The 26,125-nt window shown below is 43.7% G+C and overlaps 1 protein-coding gene across 2 annotated transcripts in view; it reads left to right on the forward strand.

Moving 5' to 3' along the window:
• Positions 1-26,125, forward strand: part of LOC129810909 (ankyrin repeat domain-containing protein 13C) — a 92,779-nt gene that overhangs the window by 58,999 nt on the left and 7,655 nt on the right. The window contains exons 1-7 of one of the 2 annotated variants that reach the window (XM_055861901.1): positions 14,303-14,388; positions 15,479-15,564; positions 16,666-16,711; positions 18,006-18,072; positions 21,902-22,046; positions 22,234-22,365; positions 22,695-22,856. In XM_055861901.1, coding sequence (XP_055717876.1) covers positions 14,343-14,388; positions 15,479-15,564; positions 16,666-16,711; positions 18,006-18,072; positions 21,902-22,046; positions 22,234-22,365; positions 22,695-22,856 — 684 coding nt within the window. In that variant the 5' untranslated portion in view covers positions 14,303-14,342. Of the gene's footprint in view, positions 1-14,302; positions 14,389-15,478; positions 15,565-16,665; positions 16,712-18,005; positions 18,073-21,901; positions 22,047-22,233; positions 22,366-22,694; positions 22,857-26,125 lie in introns of those variants that run through there. The other variant, XM_055861900.1, reaches the window with a different exon arrangement.

Below are 26,125 nucleotides of genomic sequence, written 5' to 3' on the forward strand. Positions count from 1 at the left end.
GCAGACGGGCGGCTTTGCAGGCTCCTGGCAGACGGATGGCTCAGATGGCGCTGGGGAGACGGATGGCTCAGATGGCGCTGAGGAGACAGATGGCTCAGATGGCGCTGGGGAGACGGATGGCTCAGATGGCGCTGGGGAGACGGATGGCTCAGATGGCGCTGGGGAGACGGATGGCTCAGATGGCGCTGGGGAGACGGATGGCTCTGGCCGGATATGGCGCACTGTAGACCTGGTGCGTGGTGCCGGAACTGGAGGCACCGTGCTAATGATAAGCACCTTCCTACTAGTGCGGGGAGCAGAGACAGGGCACACTGAACTCTCAAAGCGTACTCTATACCTGGTGCGTGGTACCGGCACTGGTGGCACCTGGCTGAGGGCACGCACCTCAGGACTAGTACGGGGAGAAGTGACAGTGTGTACAGGACTTGGGAGACGCACAGGTGGCTTAGTGTGTGGGGCCGGAACTGGAGGCACCGAACTGGATACACGCACTATAGGGAGAGTGCGTGGAGGAGGAACAGGGCTCTGGAAATGCACTGGTAGCCTAGTGCGTAATATAGGCACTGTAGGTACTAGGCTGGGGCGGGGAGGTGGCGCCGGAAATACCGGACCGTGCAGGCGTACTGGCTCTCTTGAGCATTGAGCCTGCCCAACCTTACCTGGTTGAATGCTCCCGGTCGCCCTGCCAGTGCGGCGAGGTGGAATAGCCCGCACTGGGCTATGCAGGCGAACCGGGGAAACCATGCGTAAGGCAGGTGCCATGTATGCCGGCCCGAGGAGACGCACTGGAGACCAGACGCGTTGAGCCGGCCTCATGACACCTGGCTCAATGCCCAATCTAGCCCTACCAGTGCGGGGAGGTGGAATAACCCGCACTGGGCTATGCACACGTACAGGAGACACCGTGCGCTCTACTGCGTAACACGGTGTCTGCCCGTACTCCCGCTCTCCACGGTTAGCCTGGGAAGTGGGCGCAGGTCTCCTACCTGCCCTTGGCCCACAACCCCTTAGCCCCCCCCCAAGAAATTTTTGGGAGTTACTCACGGGCTTTTCGGGCTTCCGTGCAAGACGTGTCCCCTCATAATTCCGGTTACGAGCTTGAATCTCCGGCTTCCATCCACGTCTCCTAGCTGCCTCCTCATACCAGCGCTCCTGGGCTGTGGCTGCCTCACTCTTCTCACGAGAGCAGCGATTTCCTCCAGTTTGCGCCCAGGGTCCTCTACCAGACAGGATCTCCTCCCAAGTCCAAAAGTCCTTGTTGCTCCGTCGAGCATTTTTCCCATACCGCTTGGTCTCTGTATTTTGGTGGGTGATGTATTTTGGTGGGTGATGAGTTAGCAGAAGCATCAATTTACTCTTTGACTGACCGTTCTAACTCTTAAAGTACACACCGCCCCAACTTCTTTCCTCTATGGCCGGCTTTGATGTATTTTGGGTGTGTAAGAAGCCAGAGGTTTTATAAACTTCTCCCTCTTTTTTCCGCATGGATCCTGACTGTACAACTATGAGAGGAGGAGTGTGCTTTTATGGATTTATTTGGGTCTTTGGTTGCGCTGCAGCCAAAGCCCTGTGGTATGAACCAGGGTACACCATGGCTGACCTCTATAGTCTGTACTGTACATGGCTACCCAGCATCCATTTGGCCTGTGTGACATAGTAACTGTTTCAAAGGAGAGGCACTCTCATTCATTTTAAAAACAGATACTTTTAAAATATATTCTAGAATTAAATAAACAACTAGGTCTACCAGTTTTGAAAGGAGCAAAAATTGCACATCTCTTTAGAAATTACTATAATGTTCGGCTACACTTCGACTTGTATTGGTCGATGCACGCACCTACCAGTGGTGGAAAAAGTACTCAATTGTCATACTTAAAAGTAAAAGTAAAGATACCTTAATAGAAAGTGACTCAAGTAAAAGTTCAAGTCCCCCAGTAAAATACTACCTGAGTAAAAGTCTAAAAGTATCTGGTTTTAAATGTACTTAAGTAGAGTGGTGGAAAAAGTAATTAATTGTCATACTTGAGTCGAAGTAAAAAGTGAAAGTAAATGCTATACATCAAATTCCTTATGTTAAGCAACCCAGAATACACATTTTATTCATTTATGGACAGCCAGGGGCACACTCCAACACTCAGACATAATTTACAAACGCAGTATTTGTGTTTAGTGAGTTCAGAGGCAGTAGGGATGACAACGCGTTATATTGATAGGTGCGTAAATTAGACCATATTGCTGTCCTGCCTAGGCATTCAAAATTTAACGAGTACTTTTGGGTGTCAGGAAAAATGTATGTGAGTAAAAAGTACATATTTTCTTTAGAAACGTAGTGGAGTAAATGTTGTAAAAAATATAAATAGTAAAGTATAGATACCCAAATAAAACTACTTAAGTAATAGTTCAAAGTATTTTTACTTAGTTCATTTACACCACTGGTACCTACCTTCTGACTCACTAACTGTCTAATTTCAAGGCATCATGGGGCATTGTTATCACACTGATATCCTCGCTTAAATGAATCACTTTTATTCCTGGCAGTTGACTCCTGGGATTGTTACACATTGTAAATGATTACAGTAGGCGCATAATCCTGGCCCTGTGATATGACCTGGTAGGAGAGTAGCACTGAAGGAAACAGTGGCTGCTTTCCCTATTCAGTAATATAAAATGGAGTAGGTAGTTAACATGGTTCGCCTAGAAAAGCACTGCCCAGTGTTTCTGAAACATTAGCAGGTTCAGCACTTTTCTGAATCTGGTAGGGAAGTGGGAGCTGTCTGTGTGAGGATGGAAACATCTGAGTGAATGAGGCCACTGAAAGATGCTGATATCACACTTTTCCAGGAAGTACTGGTCTGGTCTTTTTAGAGATTCTAAAATCCCGTATTCAAAGTGCCCTTTCTGATTTCTAAAAAGACAAGACCAGTACTCTGCCCTACAAAGGCAAAACGCAGTAACTACATTTTTCAGACTGAAATCAGGCTTTATAATATCTGTTTTATCTTGTGATAAAGTGTCCTGGTTCAATTATGTTCAATTTGTTCAATTATGTTCAGAGAAAATAGAGTGTAAAATGTGCAATAACTAAAAACCAAGGCAAACAGCAGTAACTGAAGTTACTGCACGTTGGCTTTGTTCCACTGTGTTGTGACTGCAGGTATCCGCTCTGCCATACAAAGGCAAAGAGCAGTAACTACACAAACAGTGAAACTGAGAAAATGTATTTAAAGTTTATTAGCTGTCCAGCCAAATATGTTGTAAGTAGATAAGTGATAATGCACTGATGTATTATCTTATTATGAAGTACATTTTTATGCATATCTGTTATAGCTGTCGCTCTCCTCATCCTCAGATGAGGTGAGGAGAGAAGGATCTTCGGACCAAAATGCGGAGTCAGGGAAATAAGCAATTTTTATTACAAATACGACGTAGACTAAACAAAACAAAACACTTTCAAAACTTACAAAATAACAAAACGACGTTGACGCAACCTGAACATAAACTTACATAGACAAACGTAAACTCACGAACAGGAACGGACATCGAAACATACGAACAGCCAAACAGCTCCAAAAGTGAATACATCGAAACAACACGAAGACATCACAGGAGACAATCACCCACAAACACACAGTGATAATGCCCTACCTAAATATGACTCTTGATTAGAGGAAAATGCAAACCACCTGCCTCTAATCAAGAGCCATACCAGGCAAACCGAAACCAACATAGAAACAGGTAACATAGACTGCCCACCCAAAACACATGCCCTGACCAAAAACACATAAAAACTAACATAAATAGGTCAGGACTGTTACAATATCAACAATGACTACTGATTTGACCTATGACCTCTAAGTCAATAAATTACCATTCCAGGCTGTATCACAACCGGCCGTGATTGGGAGTCCCATAGGGCGGTGCACAATTGGCCCAACGTCGTCCGGATTAGTGTCTGGCCGGGTTAGGCCATCATTGTTAATAAGAATTTGTTCTTATCTGATTTGCCTAGTTAAATAAAGGTAAAAAAATAAATAAGTGTAACAGAAAAACACAAGAAAATTGGGTAAACACATTAAGATTGTAAATACTGCACAAAGTAGTATAAGTATAAACATTCTACGTCATGAAATAGTCCTTACCTTATGGCGAAAAATGCTTAAGGGTTACTACAATACAACATAAAAACATAACTACATACAACCATTAAATACAGTTGGAATATAGTCAGAACTGTCAAACTGTTTCCAGCAAACAGAAAAACAACAAGACAGTTGAATAAACACATTTAGATTGTAGATATGTAACTCTTGTCGTCTGGAGGAGAAGAAGAGGACCAAGGTGCAGCGTGGTAAGTGTTCATATTCTTTAATTAAATACGCAACACTAAACAAAAACAACAAACACGACAAACGAACAGTCCAGAAAGGTGAAAACAAACACTAAACCGGAACCAACCACCTACAAAACACAATAGAAAACAGGCTACCTAAATATGGCTCCCAATCAGAGACAACGACTGACACCTGCCTCTGATTGAGAACCATACTAGGCCAAACACATAGAAATATAACAACAGAACAAAACATAGAAAAACAACATAGAATGCCCACCCCAACTCACGCCCTGACCAACTAAAATAAAGACATAAAAAAGGAACTAAGGTCAGAATGTGACAAGATACTGCACTTTGCCTTTGTATTACCCGTATAGTTGTTTAAGGTCATACAAAGGTGCAGTATTTGCATTTTAGGGGTCATAGGTTAAATCAGTGGTTATGGTTTATATGCATACAAATTATTTTATAATAAGATGATACATCAGTGAATTATCACTTATCTACCTATAACATATTTGTCTGGCTAACCCCAAAAATGTAAAGCCATTTTTCTCAGTTTCATTGTTGGCGTAGTTACTGCATTTTGCCTTCAAATCAAATCAAATGTTATTGGTTGCATACACATATTTAGCAAATGTTATTGAGGGTGTAGCAAAATTATTGTGTTCCTAGCTCCAACAGTGCAGTAATATCTAACAATACACAACAATACACTGCGTGCACAATTATTAGGCAAATTGTATTGATCAGGATTCATTTTATTGTTGAACAAACACAATGCTCTCAGTCAATCCAAAACAAAATGTTATTGAACCTCAAACCTGAATGTTTTACAAGGAAAAGTGAGTTTTGTCTTTCTCAGGGGAATATATAAGTGTGCACAATTATTAGGTAACTAAATTACAAAAATAATTTCTCCCAACTCACTTGTTTATTCTCAATTTTTAGAGAAAGTGTAACAAGTAAGTAACAAAATGAGAATTAAATAACATTTGTGGACAATATAGCCACCCTTCTTTTCAATAACTGCCATGAGCCTTCCATCCATGGAGTCTGTCAGTTTCTTGATCTGTTCACAATCAACTTTCGCTGACGCAGCAACCACAGCCTCCCAAATGCTGTTCAAAGAGGTGTATTGTCTTCCCTCACTGTAAATCTCAAGTTTGAGAAGGGCCCACAAGTCCTCAATAGGATTTAAGTCAGGTGAGGAAGCGGGCCAGGTCATTATTCGGGCATCTTTGAGGCCCTTGCTGGCTAGCCAAGCAGTGGAGTACTTGGATCCATGTGATGGAGCATTGTCAGTGCATTAAAATCACCACTGCATTAAAATCATCGGCCACTAGGAGCGCCACCTCTGTATGACCAGTGTGGGGGGGCTACACAGCTCGTTGAGTGCTGTCTTAGAGCCAGCGTTGGTTTGTGGTGGGAAATAGACAGTCACAAAAAGTATAGATGAAACTCTCTTGTTAAATAATATGGTCTACAGCTTACCGTGAGGTCTTCTAACTCAGGCGAGCAGAACCTTGAGACTTCCTTAATATAGATTGAACACCAGCTGTTGTTAACAAAGAGACACACCCCTCCCCCCTAACCTTACTCGTGTCGAAAAACCATCTATGTATATTATCCATGTTCTTGTTAAGCCATGACTTTGAGAAACATAGTTATTCAGGTCCCGTTGAAAGGATAGTCTTTAAAAAAAAAATATTTTACAGGAGTCGCTAGTGCGCGATGAGACAAGGATATCCCTGCCGGCCAAACCTTCCCTAACCCTAACAACGCTGGGCCAATTGTGCGCCGCCCCATGGGCCTCCCGGTCGCGGCCGGCTGCACCTTGGCCTGGGCGCGAGCCCAGAATCTCTGGTGGCGATGCAGTACCTTAGACCACTGCGCCACCCGGGAGGCCTGAAAGGATAGTCTTGAACGGAGCTTGTCCAGTTTGTTCTCCAGTGATTGTATGTTCACCAATAGAACGGAGTGTAAAGGCAGATTATTTCCCTCACGTTGTACGCCGTCTTTTCCTCTTCCGAGTCTCAGGGATCAGGGCCTGGTCCAGGGTGAGAAGTATGTCCATCGCCGCCAACTCGTTGAAGTAGAAATCTTCACCCTAATCGAGGTTAGTAATCGTTGTTCTGATGTCCAGAAGATCTTTTCTGTCATGGGAAAAGATGGCGGAAACATTATGCACAAAAAAAGTTAAGATCAGCACAAAAAAAACACAAATGATCAGAATTGGTCAGGAGCCGGTAAAACGACAGGTATCCATTGCAGCGCCATTCTGAGTTGTCCTCCTACTTGAGGTTGTGGGAGACGATGGTCCCCAGGAATTGGAATGATTCCGCCGTACTAACAGCTGAGCCGTCAATCTCGAGGGGGAGAGATGGTAGGGGCGTTTTCTGCAGTCAACCACCGTCTCTACAGTTTTGTCTGCATTGAGTTCCAGGTTATAGCGACTGCACCAGGCCACCAGCGGGTCGACCTTTCCAAGGTACATGGACTCCAAGGTACACGGAGTCGTTTGACAGATGCGTTTTTGGAGGTGCAGTCATTGGTGTAGACTGAAGTAGAGGTGAGAGCATGCAGCCTTGCGGCACTCGGGTGCTGAGGGATAAACAAAGGTGTTTCCCCGGTTTCACGTGTTGCATCCTGTTGGTCAGGAAGAAAGTGATCCACTGACAGTTGGAGTTAAGCTAGGAGAGTTTTTCTTGTGGCAGTTCTGGGATTGAACACAGAGCTAAAGTCCACAAACAATATCCTTGCATATGTCTATGGGTTATTGAGGTGTTTGAGGATGTAGTGTAGGCCCATGTTGACAGAGTCGTCCACAGACCTGTTAGTTCTGTAGGCAAACTGCAGTTGGTCGAGGGAGGCATCAGTGATCGTTTTGAGATGGGACAGTACCGGGCGCTCAAAGGCTGTGTGTCAAATTGATGTGCTCACTAAAAGCTTATTACCTTATTTCCTCTGGGGTTAATAAGGCAGGGAACAACTTTTCCTTTTGGGCATCTGTAGTGTTGTCACCAACTTGGGCCCGAAGTAACTTTATGTTTGAAAGAGAAGTGAACTACACCCTGCCTATGGGCAGTAGAGTAGACAGTACTAAACCCTGCCTATGGGCCGTAGAGTAGACAGTACTACACCATGCCTATGGGCAGTAGAGTAGACAGTAGAGGTCGACCGATTATGATTTTTCAATGCCGATACCGATTATTGGAGGACCAAAAAAAGTCGATAATGATTAATCGGCCGATTTTTATATATATATTTGTAATAATGACAATTACAACAATACTGAATGAACAATGAAGACTTTTATTTTAACTTAATACAACAATAAAATCAATTTAGTCTCAAATAAATAATGAAACATGTTCAATTTGGTTTAAATAATGCAAAAACAAAGTGTTGGAGAAGAAAGTAAAAGTGCAATATGTGCCATGTAAAAAAGCTAACATTTAAGTTCCTTGTTTAACTCGTTTAAGTTCCTTCCATAATTATGTACAATTCTGGCAAATTAGTTCGCAACGAGCCAGGCGACCCAAACTGTTACATATACCCTGACTCTGCGTGCAATGAACGCAAGAGAAGTGACACAATTTCCCTCATTTAATATTGCCTGCTAACATGAATTTATTTTAACTAAATATGCAGGTTTAAAAAAATATACTTCTGTGTATTGATTTTAAGAAATGCATTTATGGTTAGGTACATTCGTGCAACGATTGTGCTTTTTCTACAAATGCGCTTTTGTTAAATCATCCCCCGTTTGGCGAAGTTGGCTGTCTTTGTTAGGAAGAAATGGTCTTCACACAGTTCGTAACGAGCCAGGCGGCCCAAACTGCTGCATATACCCTGACTCTGTTGCACAGAACGCAAGAGAAGTGACACAATTTCCCTAGTTAAAAGAAATTCATGTTAGCAGGCAATATTAACTAAATATGCAGGTTTAAAAATATATACTTGTGTATTGATTTTAAGAAAGGCGTTGATGTTTATGGTTAGGTACACATTGGTGCAATGACAGTGCTTTTTTCACGAATGCGCTTGTTAAATCACCCATTTGGCGAAGTAGGCTGTAATTCAATGATAAATTAACAGGCACCGCATCGATTATATTCAACGCAGGACAAGCTAGATAAACTAGTAATATCATCAACCATGTGTAGTTAACTAGTTATTGTTAAGATTGATTGTTTTTTATAAGATACGTTTAATGCTAGCTAGCACCTTACCTTGGCTCCTTGCTGCACTCGCATAACAGGTAGTCAGCCTGCCACGCAGTCTCCTCGTGGAGTGCAATGTAATCGGCCATGATCGGTGTCCAAAAATGCTGATTACTGATTGTTATGAAAACTTGAAATCGGCCCTAATTAATTGGCCATTCCGATTAATCGGTCGACCTCTAGTAGACAGTACTACACCCTGCCTATGGGCAGTAGAGTAGACAGTACTACACACTTTCCATGGTGCTGTCTCTTCAAAATCCCTAAACGGTCTCAGCATTGGAACTTTTATGTTTATTGTGGTACAGTGTGATATAAGCAGAATTCAATCTAATTCCAATGCAGGAACTCAAATGACGCCACTGGGTATAGCAATGTATCGGTATGTTTCATCATATTTCATCATAACTACTTTCAGCATTTAGTTTGCATTGTTTTGGTAAGACAGCTGTGTGAACGGCCGCATTCCCATAGGCTGTTTGTAATAGGTTAATTACCCTATCTATCTTGTAGCCTATATCCTCAAATTAATTGTGCCCCCTTGCTGATTTCAAATGCCCCCTTAGTCACTTTATCCTGGTGCCGGGCCTGCTAATAAGTGAAGAAAAACAATCATTAAAAAAACATCATGTTCTCGCTCATGATAATTGCATGAAAGTCGTTAGTTAATGACTCACATTGTGCTCACATCAATCGCCATGTAGCCTATGAAATTGTTCAAAAGCAGCCTCTGGTCTCCGGGGTGGGGGTCTATGGTGGCTAATTGTCTATGGGGCTTTTACTGTCCAGTGCCCTGCTGGGTGCCCTGCTGGGTGCTTTGATGAGACTAACAGGGGACTTTATCCATCAAAGCCCAGTAGAGATGGAAGGGATTTGTCCCATAGCCTCTGATGTGGCAGCTGAACTGGAAAACTGGAGCACCCTGGCCTGCCTTGCCATGCTCTGTCTGTGACTGACTGCTAGCTTAGCTTGGTCTGGGAGGTAACCTAGCTAGCTGTCGTCTTAGCAGTTGTGTAACCAGTAATGAGTAGGCCCTTCGCCCGCAGTGAAGCCTGGTGCTGCCTACACTGTGTCAATATTTACTGTCCTATCTCTGCTACTCGGAAGCTGGCTGGTAGCTGTAGTACATTTTCCACCAGTGGGGGTTGGAGGAGTGTTAGATAAACAATATTGCCTCAGGTCTTTTGCCTGTTTCATGTCTTGGTTATGTGGGTCATTCCTTAGCATTAATAATACATTATTTAATATTATTAACACTCCAGACCCCTTTCAGACAGGACATTTTGCTATTCTATTGCTTCTATTACATCTACAGTGCATTCGGAAAGTATTCATACCTCGTGACTTGTTCTACATTTTGTTACGTCACAGCCTTATTCTAAAATTGATTAAATACTTTTTAAAATCATCAGTCTACACGCAATACTCCATAATGACAAAGCTAAAACAGGTTTTTAGACATTTTAGCAAATGTATATTTTGAGAAACATGGTCTGATGAAACCAAGATTGAACTCTTTGGCCTGAATTCTGAGTGTCACGTCTGGAAGAAACCTGGCACCATCCCTACGGTGAAGCATGGTGGTGGCAGCATCATGCTGTGGGGTTGTTTTTCAGCAGCAGGGACCGGGAGACCAGTCAAGATCAAGGGAAAGATGAACGGAGCAAAGTACAGAGAGATCATGGATGAAAACCTGCTCCAGAGTGCTTGGGAATGGGAGAAACTCGCCAAATACAGGTGTGCCAAGCTTGTAGCGTCATACCCAAGAAGACTCAAGGTTGTAATCGCTGCCAAAGGTGCTTCAACAAAGTACTGAGGGTCTGAATACCTATGTCAATGTAATATATCAGTTTTGTTTTTTAATATATTTGCAAAAATGTCTAAAAACATGTTTTTGCATCATCATTATGGGGTGTGGTGTGTAGATTGATGAGGGAAAAGCATGTTTTTACACATTTTTGTCAATTTTAGAATAAGGCTGTGACATAACAAAATGTGAAAAAAGTCAAGGTGTCTGAATACTTCAGAATGCACTGTATATGCCTCCTCAGACCACTTTCAGAAAGTTATGGCAGCAAAATAGCCATGATGTGTGAATGAGGGGGAATAGGCCTAAGCCTAAGTAGCGAGGGGAGGTCTGGTGGATGGACCACCCGTGTACGGTGGGTGGTCTGTGGGCAGATGGTGAGTTAGTCCTCCCTCCTCTCCCCCTCTGGTCTCCCACGCCGATGGGTGGTAAGGATCAGGAGGCTGTCGAATGTCATTAGGCAGCCAGGCCTGAGAGGGAGAGAGACGCCTGGCCCCCAAAACACCAAAACATAGCCTAGCGTGTGTAAGGAGTGGAGCCAAGCCCAGCCTTTGTTTGTGTATTTGTGTGTGTGTGTGTTTGGCCCCAGCCTGGGCCTCCGTGGCCTAGTTTCATTAGCAGCACCAAGGTCCCAGCTCCCTATGTTTGCCTCTTTGGGTTCGTGGACTGGGGGTACATAGGATTAAGGGTACCAGTGTAGGTCTACAGTTAGCTCATTATTGTGGGATGTATAGTGTATATGTGGGATAGGAAAACATCCTGTATGATTGAATAGGTTAGGCCTACAGTAGGTTAGGCCTACTTCAGCCCCTGCATTTGAAGTGACCATATAAAACACTAGGATTGATCTGTGACAGTCCGTCATAATTCCATACCTTGTATTACAGGTTTGTTGTTTTGATCTAATGAAATGCTGTGTTTTCTTCTAATAGCATATTACAGGTGGATCGCACTATTGTCGTTTATTCCCCTGACACCTCCATAACTGCAATTAGCTGTTGTTCCCACCTCTCTCAAAAAACATGGGTAAACATTAGTCAGATGTGTCTGTTTCAGCTCGGTCTTGTTTGTTTGAAAACAAGCGAGCTCGTATTAGCCAGCCAGTCAGGAAAGCTGGGCCGTCATGGTTAGACGTCTCTATTCTGTTTGGCTTCCTTCGGGTCATTAAAGCGCTTACAGATGTATCTCATTAACGGTCAACTTTATTGTTTATCTCCCAGACTCTTCCCCTCTGTAAGGGCTGTCGTTCTCCTCATCCTCGGACGAGGAGAGGAGAGAAGGATCAGTGGACCAATACGCAGCATTAGGGAAATATGCCATCTCTTTATTGACACGACGGCACACGAAAACAAACACTTTTACAAAATTACAAAAACAAGAAAACGACGTAGACGAAAACCTATACATGAACTTACATAACTAAACGTAAAACTCACGGACAGGAACAGACTACATCAAAAACGAACGAACAACCGAACAGTCCCGTATGGTGCAAAACATAACACAGATACGGAAGACAATCACCCACAACGAACACTGTGACAACGCCTACCTAAATATGACTCTTAATTAGAGGAACGCCAAACACCTGCCTCTAATTAAGAGCCATACCATGCAACCCAAAACCAACACAGAAACAGAAAACATAGAATGCCCACCCAACCTCACGTCCTGACCAACTAACACACATAACAACTAACATAAATAGGTCAGGAACGTGACACCCTCTTTGAACTTCCTGGAATATATGTGATCCTACCCGCGGTGTAGTAGGCGGGAAGCCACGGGAAGCCAATATAGTGTACCGCAGGAACTAGAAATACCAGTCTTACCACGTTAGGCGAGCCTCTCCTATTATTGACATTCATCGACTGTCCTGTATGTGCTTTGATACTGTGGAATACTGTACTGTGTGATCAAGTTTTGCATGATGTGATATTTAGTTACCCGGCAGCCAAACGATTCAGTCATCGCAACTAAGCTTACACACATAAAGTATAAGGTGGGGTTTGCATGGTGAAATGTGGTCCTCTATTTAGCAATACGCAATACAGTTGATTGGATACTTTATCTTGATTACCTTTACCTACACTCTATGAAATAAAGGTTTACATTTGTTCTTAACTTCTTTAGGGTAGGGGGCAGCAGTCGGAATTTTGGATGAAAAGCATGCCCAAATTAAACTGCCTGCTTCTCGGGCCCAGAAGATATGATATGCATATAACTGGTAGATCTTCATAGAAAACACTCTAAAGTTTCCAAAACTGTTAAAATAGTGTCTTTGAGTATAACATAACTGATTTGGCAGGCGAAAACCTGATGTCACGTTCCTGACCTATTTATGTTAGTTGTTATGTGTGTTAGTTGGTCAGGACGTGAGGTTGGGTGGGCATTCTATGTTTTCTGTTTCTGTGTTGGTTTTGGGTTGCCTGGTATGGCTCTTAATTAGAGGCAGGTGTTTGGCGTTCCTCTAATTAAGAGTCATATTTAGGTAGGCGTTGTCACAGTGTTCGTGGTGGGTGATTGTCTCCTGTGTCAGTATGTATGTTCGTGCCACACGGGACTGTAGCGTTTGTTTGTTTCGTTTCGTTTCGATGTCGTCTGTTTCCTGTACGTGAGTTTATGTTTAGTTATGTAAGTTTATGTTCAGGTTTCGTCAACGTCGTTTTCTTGTTTTGTAGTTTTGAAAGTGTTTTGTTTCGTTTCGTGTTGCCATCGTATTTATAATAAAGATGGCTTATTTCCCAAATGCTGCGTTTTGGTCTGAAGATCCTTCTCTCCTCACCTCATCCGAGGATGAGGAGAGCGACAGCCGTTACACCTGAGAAAAATCCATTCGGGAAGTCGTTTTTGGGGGGGTTTTGTAGTTTTCTATTTAATGCCATTACAGTATCCATTGACTTAGGACTCAAATTGCAGTTCCTATGCCTTCCACTAGATGTAAACAGTCTTTAGAAATTGTTTCAGGCTTGTATTCTGAAAATTTAGGAAATAAGAGCAGTCTGAATGAGTGGACCCTAAAGTGTCACAGAGCTTTTTCATGTGGGCGACCGAGAGAGTGCCTTTCTTGTTTACCTTTTATATTGACGTCGTTATTGTCCGGTTTAAATATTATTGATTATTTAGGCTAAAAACAACCTGACGATTGAATATAAACATCGTTTGACATGTTTCTATGAACTTTACGGATACAATTTGGATTTTTTGTCTGCCTGTTTTGACTGCGTTTGAGCCTGTGGATTACTGAAGAAAATGCGCAAACAAAACTGAGGTTTTTGGATATAAAGAGACTTTATCGAACAAAAGGAACATTTATTGAGTAAATGAATGTCTGCTGAGTCCAACCAAATGAAGATCATCAAAGGTAAGTGATTAATTGTATCTCTATTTCTGACTTGTGTAACTCTTCTACTTGGCTGGTTACTGTTTGTAATGATTTGTCTGCTGGGCTATGTTCTCAAATAATCGTAAGATATGCTTTCGCCGTAAAGCATTTTCTAAATCGGACACCGTGGTTGGATTCACAAGAAGTTAATCTTTAAACCTATGTAAAATATGTTTTGTTTTCTGAATTTTTATAATGAGTATTTCTGTATTTGAATTTGGCGCCCAGCAGTTTCACTGGCTGTTGACGAGGTGGGACGCTAACGTCTCACGTACCCAAGAGAGGTTTTAAAGGGGTACAAAGTTATAGACGTACGTAATTTTACCCTTGCAGTTCGTATCTTAAAAGAGCCAATAGTGTACCCTTAGGGGACAAGATAGTACAAGTACAAAGCGTACCTTTGGAAAAGGTAAAAAAAATGCCTTTTTAGGGGACCACCACCGTGACAAAGTCGTTTGTTCCCTTTAAGTGGCAGAAATGTACCTCTAAAATGTTTTTTGGAAGTTGTTTTAACACTGTAGGGTGTAAAGCCTTGTTTGCATGTTTCCCAGGGTGCCTTTCAAGTGAATTGTAGAGTTACCAATACCACCCATGACTGTGTTTGCTCGTGGTTGGTGCATTCAAAGGCCTAAATCAAGTGAGTGCCTAAGTGAATATTTTATTATCGAAATTATACTCTTTCATTTCTTTCTTTCATCAAGATGCATTTGCCGAAAAGAAACTCATAACTTCTGTAAAATATTTGTGGTGGATCTTTGATGTTATGGGGCTATTTTGCTTACACTAGTCCTGAGGCCCTTTGTTAAGGTCAACAGCATCATGAACTTTACCCAGTAACAGGACATTTTAGCCAAAAAAAACAGGTTGCCTCTGCAAGGAGGCTGAAACTTGGCAGCAAGTGGTTCTTCCAGCAAGACCATAACCCCAAGCACACATCAAAATCCACAAAGAAATTGTTAATTTCATCTCAGTCTCTGGACTTGAACCCCATTGAAAACCTGTAGTTTGAATTAGAGGGCAGTCCATAAGAGCAGACTAAGGACATCAAGGATCTGTAAAGATTCTGTATGGAGGAATGGTCTAAGATCTCTCCCAATGTGTTCTCCAACTCATAAAACATTCAAGAAAAAGGCGCAGTGCCGTTATCCTCACAAGGTAAGGTAATGAAAAGTATTGAAAATAGGTTTGTCAATCATTTTGAATCCTACCTATTTGAGATTTTTTAATTACTTTTTAAACACAACATCTTTGTCTGAGCAATTGTACTAGCATTTAATAATATAATTTCCCCATACAATTTCCCTATACATTATAGCTCAGTATTTGAATTATTTATTTTAGACAGTAGTTTTTGCTCATCTTTATCAAGGGTGTCTATCATTTCAGACCCTGCTGTATATCATAAGTCACTACTTTGACAGCCTAGTTTTTACCCCAACACAGTGGTCTGAAACTCCTGGTTTGCAGGCCACATCGGGCAAGTAACATTATGCTGGCTTGCAAAGTGATATGTACAGTAAATCCTACTTTTAATCACGTCCAACCTGTACTTAGAATGATTGCCAAGGTAGGGAAAATGTCACATTTTTGTACCCCCAAGAACAATACTGTACCCTAACCATACCTTTTTATCTGAGAGTGTAGAGATTCCAGTAATGATGCTTGATGTTACTGTATGTAGTTGTTGTGGTCTCACCCCTCCCTCCCTTCTCTCTTCTCTCTGTCAGTCACAGCGCTGCTAAGGAAGCTCAAACAGCAGTCCAGAGAGAGTGTGGAGGACAAGAGGCCAAAGCTACTGAACGCCCTCAAAGAGGTACGGTACATTCTCTCTCTCTCTCTCTCTCTCTCTCTCTCTCTCTCTCTCTCTCTCTCTCTCTCTCTCTCTCTCTCTCTCTCTCTCTCTCTCTCTCTCTCGTTTCATATCCCTGATCCCTCATATCTGAAACCGATATGAAGGCTGATATATTGTGTATTCTCGTCTCTACCCTCTCCACCTCTCCCCTCCCTACCTTACTCCTCTCCCAAAATGAAGCATGATCCAATGCGCTGCGGGGCAGGCTGTGTACTCACTCTACATCTGCCAGCAGAGTCCTCCCAGTCAGAAATGCCACTCTGCGGCACACATACAGACCCAGGCCCTCTCTCAGTCACTCAGTCACACACTATCTATGGTCATCACAACAAAGCGGCCCCATAGCACAGCCCTCGGCATGCAGTAAGCATTCCCCCAGGCCTACGCTCAAGGAATATGCAAACAGACAGCAACATGGGCCCTGGGGGGGAGGGAGGGTCAACATGCAGGAGCAGTGACATTCTCACAAACCTCCCTGGATGGCATGACACAGGGGAAGGCAGATGCTTCCACTCCAAACACACGCATGTGCACAAACGCATGTGCGCACACACATGTACACACACAGTTGATAGTCTGGGCTTTGGGGAGCCTTGCAGTGCTGCGGCTGGCATGATATTATTGAGGGCATAAACATCTGGTGCTCTGGGCATAGGCCACAGCCAGGTTAACTGTGACTCCCCAAGGGGAGTGATAAAGGGAAGGAGAGAGCGGTGGAGGAAAGGGATTAAAGAGCAGCTTTAGGCATGGCCTTGGAGCCTGTCGTGTGTTAGACGCGAGAATTTTATACTGTAACTCCTGTGATGAAGCAGGCGTAGATGTCACCGGAAGTTTTTCTCCTGACTCCAGTGGATTATATTTCCTCAGAAATGCGCAATCATTCATATTACATCCTTGGTGGTTTTTATTTCCGGTCAGTATTACCCTGAGATTAGGTGGGCCAGCTGTGTAATTTCAGAACTACATATTGGATCCTAAACTCATTCGAGAAAATATATGTTTGATAATCATATTGTTATTGTTATATGCTAATCATATTGTTATTCTATTTTTTTTCTCCAGTTGGGAGACTTTTATCTTGAGCTTCACTGGGACTTTCAAAGTTGGGGTGAGTTTGCTTTGCGTCTATACAAGTATATGATAAGTATATGATCAGGCCAACTCACTACAACGGTTCAGTTTCTTTACAATTCTCAACTACACAAAGTGCATTTAACCAGATTAAAGTTGATTTAGAAGCACTAGAATGGTTGATGTTGTTAAACTGTGTGTGTGTGAGAGAGAGAGTTAATGTGGTAGCATCTCTGAGAGCCCAGTTATGTGGGTATCAGTAAGGGCTCTCTGCCCAGCTGGTTGGGGACAGAGTGATACTGAGAGATTGTTTACAACACTGAGGTAATCCTCTGTAGGGAGTGGCCTCACCTCCCCACACAGGCAGAACCTCCCCCTGGTGGTGGCTATATGTCATTACAACGTCGCACCACCAGCATTACCAAGGCCTATGAACGCTTACATCAATTAAGCTTATCTTTTAGATCCATTGATCTTCCTACCGTTTCACTGAATTAATTAGAGAAGAAATGCTGTTACAAATGTCCCACATTTCTTTGGCTAAATGTCTAGTGGACTCCAGAGAGCATGCTAACAGTGTGTCAACATGTCACGTTAAATATTGACCTGCTTGGAAAGATTACGTGACTGTAAAGAAAGGGTTGCTGATTGTGTAAGTGTTAGCTGGTAGTATTTGACAGGGATGTAGTGCCCCTGAGTGGCAAGGGCTCAAATCCAAAGATTGTATTGGGAGATGCCTTTCTATAAGGACTGTTCAGGAGGGTGAAACTTTACAGAACGTTCACATAGAAATGTATAGTGCAGAGCAGATATAATAGGGAATTGTGCCAGCTCTATTCATTCCATTTCTATCTGCAATGTTCTGAACGTTTCACCTCACAGAATACACTCCAAGTGTTATGCACTGCACACACATTGAGAGAAGCCAGGGCCCCATCAGCCCTATTCAATATGCTGGGGGTAGAACAGTCTCAAAACAGACACATTGTCCAGTCTGTACTAGTCCAGATCAAACGGAATTGATTTCCTATCAGACATGCATTCACAGGCTCTGTTCCAATATCCACACTAGCATACCTACATATACTGTACATTAGAATTTAGCAATATATTATAGCATGTTAGTGTGGGGATTGGAACATGGATGGTTCCCTCCAAGGGTTTGAATTGGCCTCATACCGTACTTGTAAAAAGAGCATTACATATTCAACTGCAGAACTACATATTCTGTGGCTGGTGTGGGCTCTGAAGGGGTTGGTGATTTTCATTATTAAGTGGAGTTTCAATACCTAGGCCTATCGATATCCCCATGTCTTTTTCCCATGTTGCAGTGCCTTTGCTCTCCCGAATCCTGCCCTCTGACGTGTGTAAGATCTACAAACAGGGCATCAACATCCGGTAAGTCAAGTAATCCTTTTAATAATCCCTTGTTTTCATTAAGTTGTAACGAGCAATAATTAGCGTGAAGCCAGTAGATAAGGCATAAGATGAGATCATTGTAAGAAATAAGCATGTCAAACAGATAACCACACACGTAAGAATCAACACAGTATCACTGACAGACCCCTTGGCCATGCCTTGGACAGATCTGTCTGTCTGTACTGGTATCAGCTGTTACAGCCTATGTACAGCTTGCCCACACACACACAGTACACAATGTTGCTTGTCCTCCTCAGCTGAGTTGATACACTGATCATCACCAATCTTTAGTCTTGGTTGTGTGCCCGTCTGTTTCTGCCCCAGCCATCTGGTTCAGTCTTGGCAGAACAGAGATGCAGTCTTATTGGATGGGGAAAGTGTCAGGTACTGATGGTTGCCCTATTGACATACCAACAACATTTACTAGACTGGCGCCTCTACGGAGTGATGTCCACAGCCTTCAGTATTATACTGAAAAGGGCAATGTGATATGGTAAAACCCACGATAATAAAAGTACATATTCCTTGACAAAGCCCTTTTTTAAAGCACTTTCAGGCTTTTAGGGCCTTTTTTCAGTTGATTAGAAAACCCTGGCTTTGAACACTACACTCTCTCCCATTTTATGGGAAGCTGTAGTGCCAGCCTCAGCACGGCGGCTAACGACAAGCTTGGTTAAACTTCTTATGGCCGCAATCCCGTTAACGGGATCGATATGACAACAGCCAGTGAAAGTGCAGGGCACCAAATTCAAACAACAGACATCTCATAATTAAAATTCCTCAAACATACAAGTATTTTATACCATTTTAAAGGTAATCTTGTTGTTAATCCCACCAAAGTGTCCGATTTCAAATAGGCTTTGCAGCGAAGCACCACAAACGATTATGTTAGGTCTCCGCAAAATCACAGACAACACAGCCATTTTTCCAGCCAAAGACAGGAGTCACAAAAAGCAGAAATAGAGATAAAATTAATCACTAACCTTTGATGATCTTCATCAGATGACACTCATAGGACTTCATGTTACACAATACATATATGTTTTGTTCGATAAAGTTCATATTTATATCCAAAAGCCTCAGTTTACATTGGCGCCATGTTCAGAAATGCCTCCAAAATATCCGTAGAAATTGCAGAGAGCCACGTCAAATAACATAAATACTCATCATAAACTTTGATGAAAGATACATGTTTTACATAGAATTAAAGATAAACTTGTTCTTAATGCAACCGCTGTGTCAGATTTCAAAAAGTTTTACGGCAAAAGCACAATATTCAATAATCTGAGAACAGCGTTCAGCCACAAAAGGAAGCCATACAGTTACCCGCCAAATTGTGCAGTCAACAAAACTCATAAAAAGCATTATAAATCTTCACTTACCTTTGCTGATCTTCGTCAGAATGCACTCCCAGGACTCCCACTTCCACAAGAAATGTTCGTTTTGTTCGGTAATGTCCATAATTTATGTCCAAATAGCTATTTTTGTTAGCGTGTTTGGTAAACAAATCCAAAGTCAGGAAGCGCGTTCACTAAAAGCAGACGAAATGTCAAAAAGTTCCATAACAGTCAGTAGAAACATGTCAAACGATGTATTGAATCAATCTTTAGAATGTTTTTAACATAAATCTTCAATAATGTTCCAACCGGAGAATTACATTGACTTCAGATGTGCGATGGAACAGAGCTCCCTCTCATGTGAACGCGCATGGTCAGGTCATGGTCAGGTCATGGTAGACCTGATTAAGTCTCCTTCGGCCCCACTTCACATTAGAGGCATCAGACAAGGTTCTACAGACTGTTGACATCTAGTGGAAGCCGTAGGAAGTGCAAACTCATCCATATCCCACTGTGTATTCAATAGGGGCTGGGTTGAAAATCGACCAACCTCAGATTTCCCACTTCCTGTTTGTATTTTTTTCTCAGGTTTTTGCCTGCCATATGAGGTCTGTTATACTCACAGACATCATTCAAACAGTTTTAGAAACTTCAGAGTGTTTTCTATCCAATAATAATAATACTATGCATATATTAGAAACTGGGACTGAGGAGCAGGCAGTTTACTATGGGCACCTCTGGGCACCTTTCATCCAAGCTACTAAATACTGCCCCTGCAGCCATAAGAAGTTAACTAGAGTGTGAAATCCATTCTCGCACTGCTGTGACTGAGTAGCACGACATATGTTTGCAGATCTATTACCTCTGTGCCCCTCTCCAAATAATTACACTTAGATAGAGGGAACCAGCACGTACCTTTGCCTTAACTTTACCCACCTACCGGCTCCATTATAATTGGACCAGCGCCGAGTAGTCCCATCCAGTAACAAAACACGATTCACTATTCACAGTTGGAATACACAGTGCGGTTAGAATTGCTTGTCTGAGTGCTAGAGGCATCACTACAGACCCGGGTTCGATCCCAGGCTGTATCACAACCGGCCCTGATCGGGAGTCACATAGGGCGGCGCACAATTGGCCCAGCGTTGTCTGGGTTAGGGGAGGGTTTGGCAGGAGGGGCTTTACTTGGCTCATCGCGCTATAGCGACTCCTTGGGGCGGGCCGGGCACCTGCAGGCTGACCTTGGTCGTCAGTTGAACATTGTTTCCGCCAACACATTGGTGTGGCTGCCTTCCGGGTTAAGCGGGCGGGTGGTAAGAAGTGTGGTTTGGCGGGTCATGTTTTGGAGGACGCATTACTCGACTTTGGCCTCCCGAGTCCGTTGGGGAGTTGCAGTGATGAGACAAGATCGAAACTGGGGAGTAAAAGGGGGTAAAATACAAACAGAAAAAATTAATAAATAACAAGAACGAAAAACAATTTGCTCGTCTGGCTTTGATGTGCTAGCAGGCTGGTTAATGTATGCTGATCTGCTGAGTTTCAGTGTTCAGTGAGAAGAAGCCATGTTCAGGCTGTTTTGTTCTTCAAAGGGACTGTATTTTATTCAACACAGCAATGACACACACACACACACACACAGACACAGACAAATTAAAGAGTTTTAAAGTGTTGCTAGGTTACCTGCCTCACAAATTGCCCCCCTCCTCCCCACCCCTCTACCCTGCTCTGAATCTATCCAACACTGGAGATTCAGGGCAAATCATTCTCAGGCACATAAACTGTGTGTGTGGTGGTGAGAAATTGGTGAAGGGTAGGTTGTAATTTATTTACCAGGGTTGAAAGTTGTCTAATAGACTTTCATAATGTCTGTTTGATATTCCCCAGGTGGGGAAAGAAACCGACCTAGGCATAACTTAATTTACATTCCAATAGTTGAAATTCTCAGCTCTGTCATACCTCTCACTCTCCACTTTGTGTCTATGTGCAGCCCATAAAGTAGTTCAGTTATTTTTTGTTGTTGTCTCACCTCATTCCTCCACTACTCCATGAAACTAGCTTTTGTCGGAAAACATAGAAATGGGTTGTCGCCCATGGCAACTATTAACACAAAAGCTGTCTCCGAGCTTTTAGAGACCAAGTTTGAGTTCTTTAGTTTTATTGAAAAAAGCTTTACTTTTACGCTGTATGTTGCTTGGTAACAAGATTGTGTACTTATACTCCGTGTGTGTGTGTGTCCCTCACTCTGTCTCTCTCTTTCTCTTTTTCTCCTTGCTTCTTTGTCTTCTTTTAGTTTTTGAGGGGTGTGGAGGGATTATGTAGATGTGATAGAAGCAATTAGTATAGACATGAACTAGACGCAATATGTGCTGTTTTAATGTGCTGTTGCTGGTGCTATTGACATTATGTTGGCCCATGAAGTGGTTTGAATTTCAATTCTATCCCTTCTTCCCTTTCTTTCTGATTGGTCGTAGACTGGACACCACCCTAATAGACTTCACAGATATGAAGTGCCAGCGTGGTGACCTTAGTTTTATCTTTAATGGCGACGCCATCCCCTCTGAGTCCTTTGCGGTGCTGGACAATGAACAGAAGGTGTACCAGCGGATACACCACGAGGTGAGACCCATGCACGCGCACACACAAACACACGTGCACACACACGCAAACATACCGTCGTGCATTTCTGCATGCAGACGTCGAGCTAGTGACGCTCGATGTCTCGTACTCTGCCTTTCAAAATGATCCCTGTGTCTGTGAAGTGTGTGTGTGTGTGTGTCAGAGGGCTGTGTTCCCTATGTTGCAGGAGTCAGAGATGGAGACAGAGGAAGAGGTGGACATCCTTATGAGCAGTGATGTTTACTCTGCCACTCTCTCCACCAAGTCCATCACCTTCTCCAGAGCCCAGACCGGCTGGCTGTTCCGAGAGGACAAAACGGTTGGTTTTCATACATCTCCTTTGTCGAATACTACTTCTCCGTCACTAAATGTGACCTTTGCTGATCTACAGTTATCGTCTTGTTATTCAATGCAGTACAGGACGCCCATGTCCTTTTCACATTAACCGCGCCGTATCTCCCCACAACAAAGTTCAGGGGCAACAGAGTAACCAAAACATAGTGGTCGTGTTTGATAAGCCTCCTGAGAGTTCATGTGTGTGTGTGTGTGTGGGGGGGGGGGTATTGCTGTCTGTCTCGGTCCTTTGAGGTGTATTGAAGGGAAATTGGTGACTCAGAGGTTTTATTTTCTTGTCCTTTGTGGCTCCAGGAGCGCGTGGGAAATTTCCTGGCGGATTTCTACTCAGTGAACGGGCTGGTGCTGGAGTCACGGAAGCGTCGGGAGCACCTGAGTGAGGAGGACATCCTGAGGAACAAGGCCATCATGGAGAGCCTGAGCAAAGGAGGGAACCTCATTGAGCAGAACTACGAGGTGAGCTCTGCTGTGAGGTCCTCTGGCTGCAAAGTACGGGAATATGGCCACAATGTAAACATTCACCCAACTCTTAACCATATTTTCATATCCAGAACGTTCTGCTGGGGCCTACTGGTATGATGTCACCTGTTGCGGTTGTGAGCTGGCTGCTATGTGTTAAGTGAAGATAATGTTTGCTTGTACCTGCAGCCTAAGTGCGAATCCAGTCCGGAAACTCTCCTCTCCTGCTGGACCCTCGGGGTAGGCCCTCTGACCTCACTGCTTGCCACTCTTATATCACCATCCTATGGGATCTCTTCTCACCTCCAGTCACTCCTACCAAAACATGTAAATGCTACATGGACCACGAGCGCGTCATATTTTTCCCCATCGGGCTCTTTTGATGTTAAACACATCTGCATTGTTTATTTGGAAATACTTCAATTGGACTCCTCACCCCTCTTGGGTTTCTTTGTAGTTTTATTTGGACATACCGTCTATCGGAATGAAAACCACCCTTCTGATCCTCGTTTGTGGCACTCTGACCCCTTTCCTCCACCTTTGCGCATATATACCAGGCACAGCACCCCCCTCTAGTGATGGAAGCTCACAGCTGAACTTTACACACAGTTCCAGTGCTTTCCCTCTCTTTCGGCCTCTAGATCGTTCGAGAGTTTGCTTTGGGAGCCCTTGTCTATGCACTGTACATAAAGCTGCCACACAGGGACGTCACTGCCTCACAATGCTCAATAGATGCTTTTTAGTGGCTCTGCTGTTTTCGTTAGTCCTGTCCTGTCATGAACTGGGTTTTGTGTTGTCGATGTGTCCTATAGTATTTACATCTTGTGGTATTGTTGTCCTTGTACTGTGACATATAGGTCAAGGTCAGGTCAGCACAGTATTGAATGGGAAGAACTGCTTACACAGTCCGTTGTGCATCCATCCATGTTTATACAAGTGCTTCCCTGCTCAGTGGTAACTCTTTCACAGAAGTAGGTTGAGGGAAAAACAACAGTCCAAGTTCGTCCCAGCACTGACGTCCCCCTCTGTTTACTCCGGCGGTGGTGGCATAGCAGAGCGGGTCAGCGCGGCGCCCGGGGACCCAGATAGCAGGGGGTTTAAAGCAGGGCTCTGTACTATTGACTGTGTGGATGAAGGCTAAAACCCCTGGTGCCAATGAGCGACGGGGGTGCACCGGCCGACAGACGGACTGGCATACCAGGAGATCACTGGCTGGAGGCTGTGTGTACTCTGCCCCCGTCACAACAACAGCGGCGGCGGGAGCGAGAGGCGTGCGAGCCAACGGCCATCATGATGCCACAGCAAATGCATCAAAACACTGTGATCCACCACCGCTCAGGGTCACATAGGGATAATAACATTGTCCAGTTTGAAGTAAAGGGAACCCTACGTTTGAATGATGACAATGACAGTGGAATCTGGTGCCAGTTATTTCTTCTCTTGAAGTAGGCCATAGGTACATTATAGTGGATGCTTCTCAATTCACGTTTCAGAAAACACAGCCATTCCTAGTGAGGGGTCAGTTAGAGAGAGTTCAGTATTAGTGTGGGCGTGCTTGTGTTTTTGTGCATATGTGCGTATTTGTGGGCGTGCGTCGGTTGGTATCCTCGATGTGGCCAAGTCCTCAGTATTGGCAGTAGCCTACTGTTGAGTAGCCATGTGTCCTGGCCAATGTGAGGTAGCAAGCCTGTGTGGGTCAATCGCTAGCAACGCGTAGAATCCACTTAATAAATCTCGCTGGATTGATTGCTCTCATTTTACTCCTGCAACTCTTTCATACTCTTGCTTGTGCCTGTAGTTTTTTTCCCGTTAACGTGTGTAATGACCTGTCAAACACGCCGGTAATGGCTGAAATGGGCTCAATGGAAAATACTGTCTTTCCGTTGAATCTATAAGAACGTTAAAGCTTTGTTGGGGATTGAACACACCGTCTCAACACCTACATCACAAGAAAGAGAAGGAATTTTTAAAAGTAACCATTTAATACAGTTGAAATGTTTACAAATTAGATGCGCTGAAATGAAAGCAACTTTTGAAAATGAACACTGATTATAATCATATTATGTTTGATCTCGCAAACAATGTAAAGTATGTTTAGATAGGTGTAATCTAGAGCCGATCGTTTTGATTTTTAATCCGAGGGTATCCTGCTATTGACACCCTAGTTGCAAGAGAAGGTGACAACATCAGTCATTAATGAGGCAGACTAGGCAGTGCAGAGGTGCGTTCAGTTCAATGGTTTGTACTGAATGACACGTTTCCCCAAAATGTTCTTGTACATTCTTGAACAGACTTTGAGGTACGTTTTCTCCCGTTTGGTGGGTGTGGTGAGGTGTGGCTTGAAGCAATGCAAGTGACGTATTTAAAGGGCAGTTGCCATGCTGACAGTGTTCCCCTACCCACAACCCAACGCCTCCCTGTTTTTCAACAGGTCATTAAGTACAGCACCATTTCTGTTCAATTTAACGTTTGAGAATGTAAAAACGTACTGGTCACATTTCAACATTTCAACTGTCCAGAACATAAAACATTCTGTTTGATTGAACCTTTGCTACGTTGCAGAACAATTTGTACTGAACGACACATTTCCCCAAAACGTTCTTGAACAGACTTTGAGGAATGTTTGCTTACGTTTGGTGGGCGTGGCGCGGTGTGGCTTGAAGCAATGAGTGACGTTTTTAAAGGGCAGTGGCCATGCTGACAGCGTTCCCCAACCCACAACCAACCCACCTTGTTTTTCAACTGGTTGTTCAGCACAGCACCATTTCCGTTCAATTCAACGTTACAGAACGTAAAAACTTACAGAACGCAGCCCTGATGAGTGCAGGTAGGGTAGACAGCCCTGATCAGAGCAGGTAGGGTAGACAGAGCAGGTGAGTGCAGGTAGGGTAGACAGAGCAGGTGAGTGCAGGTAGGGTAGACAGAGCAGGTGAGTGCAGGTAGGGTTGACAGCGCTGGTGAGTGCAGGTAGGATAGACAGCCCTGATAAGTGCAGGTAGGGTAGACAGCCCTGATGAGTGCAGGTAGGGTAGACAGCCCTGATGAGAGCAGGTAGGGTAGACAGCCCAGATGAGAGCAGGTAGGGTAGACAGCCCTGGTGAGTGCAGGTAGGGTAGACAGCCCTGATGAGTGCAGGTAGGGTAGACAGCCCTGGTGAGTGCAGGTAGGGTAGACAGCCCTGATGAGAGCAGGTAGGGTAGACAGCCCTGATGAGAGCAGGTAGGGTAGACAGCCCTGGTGAGTGCAGGTAGGGTAGACAGCCCTGA

Source organism: Salvelinus fontinalis, chromosome 14, assembly GCF_029448725.1.
Source record: "Salvelinus fontinalis isolate EN_2023a chromosome 14, ASM2944872v1, whole genome shotgun sequence".
NCBI lineage: Eukaryota > Metazoa > Chordata > Actinopteri > Salmoniformes > Salmonidae > Salvelinus > Salvelinus fontinalis.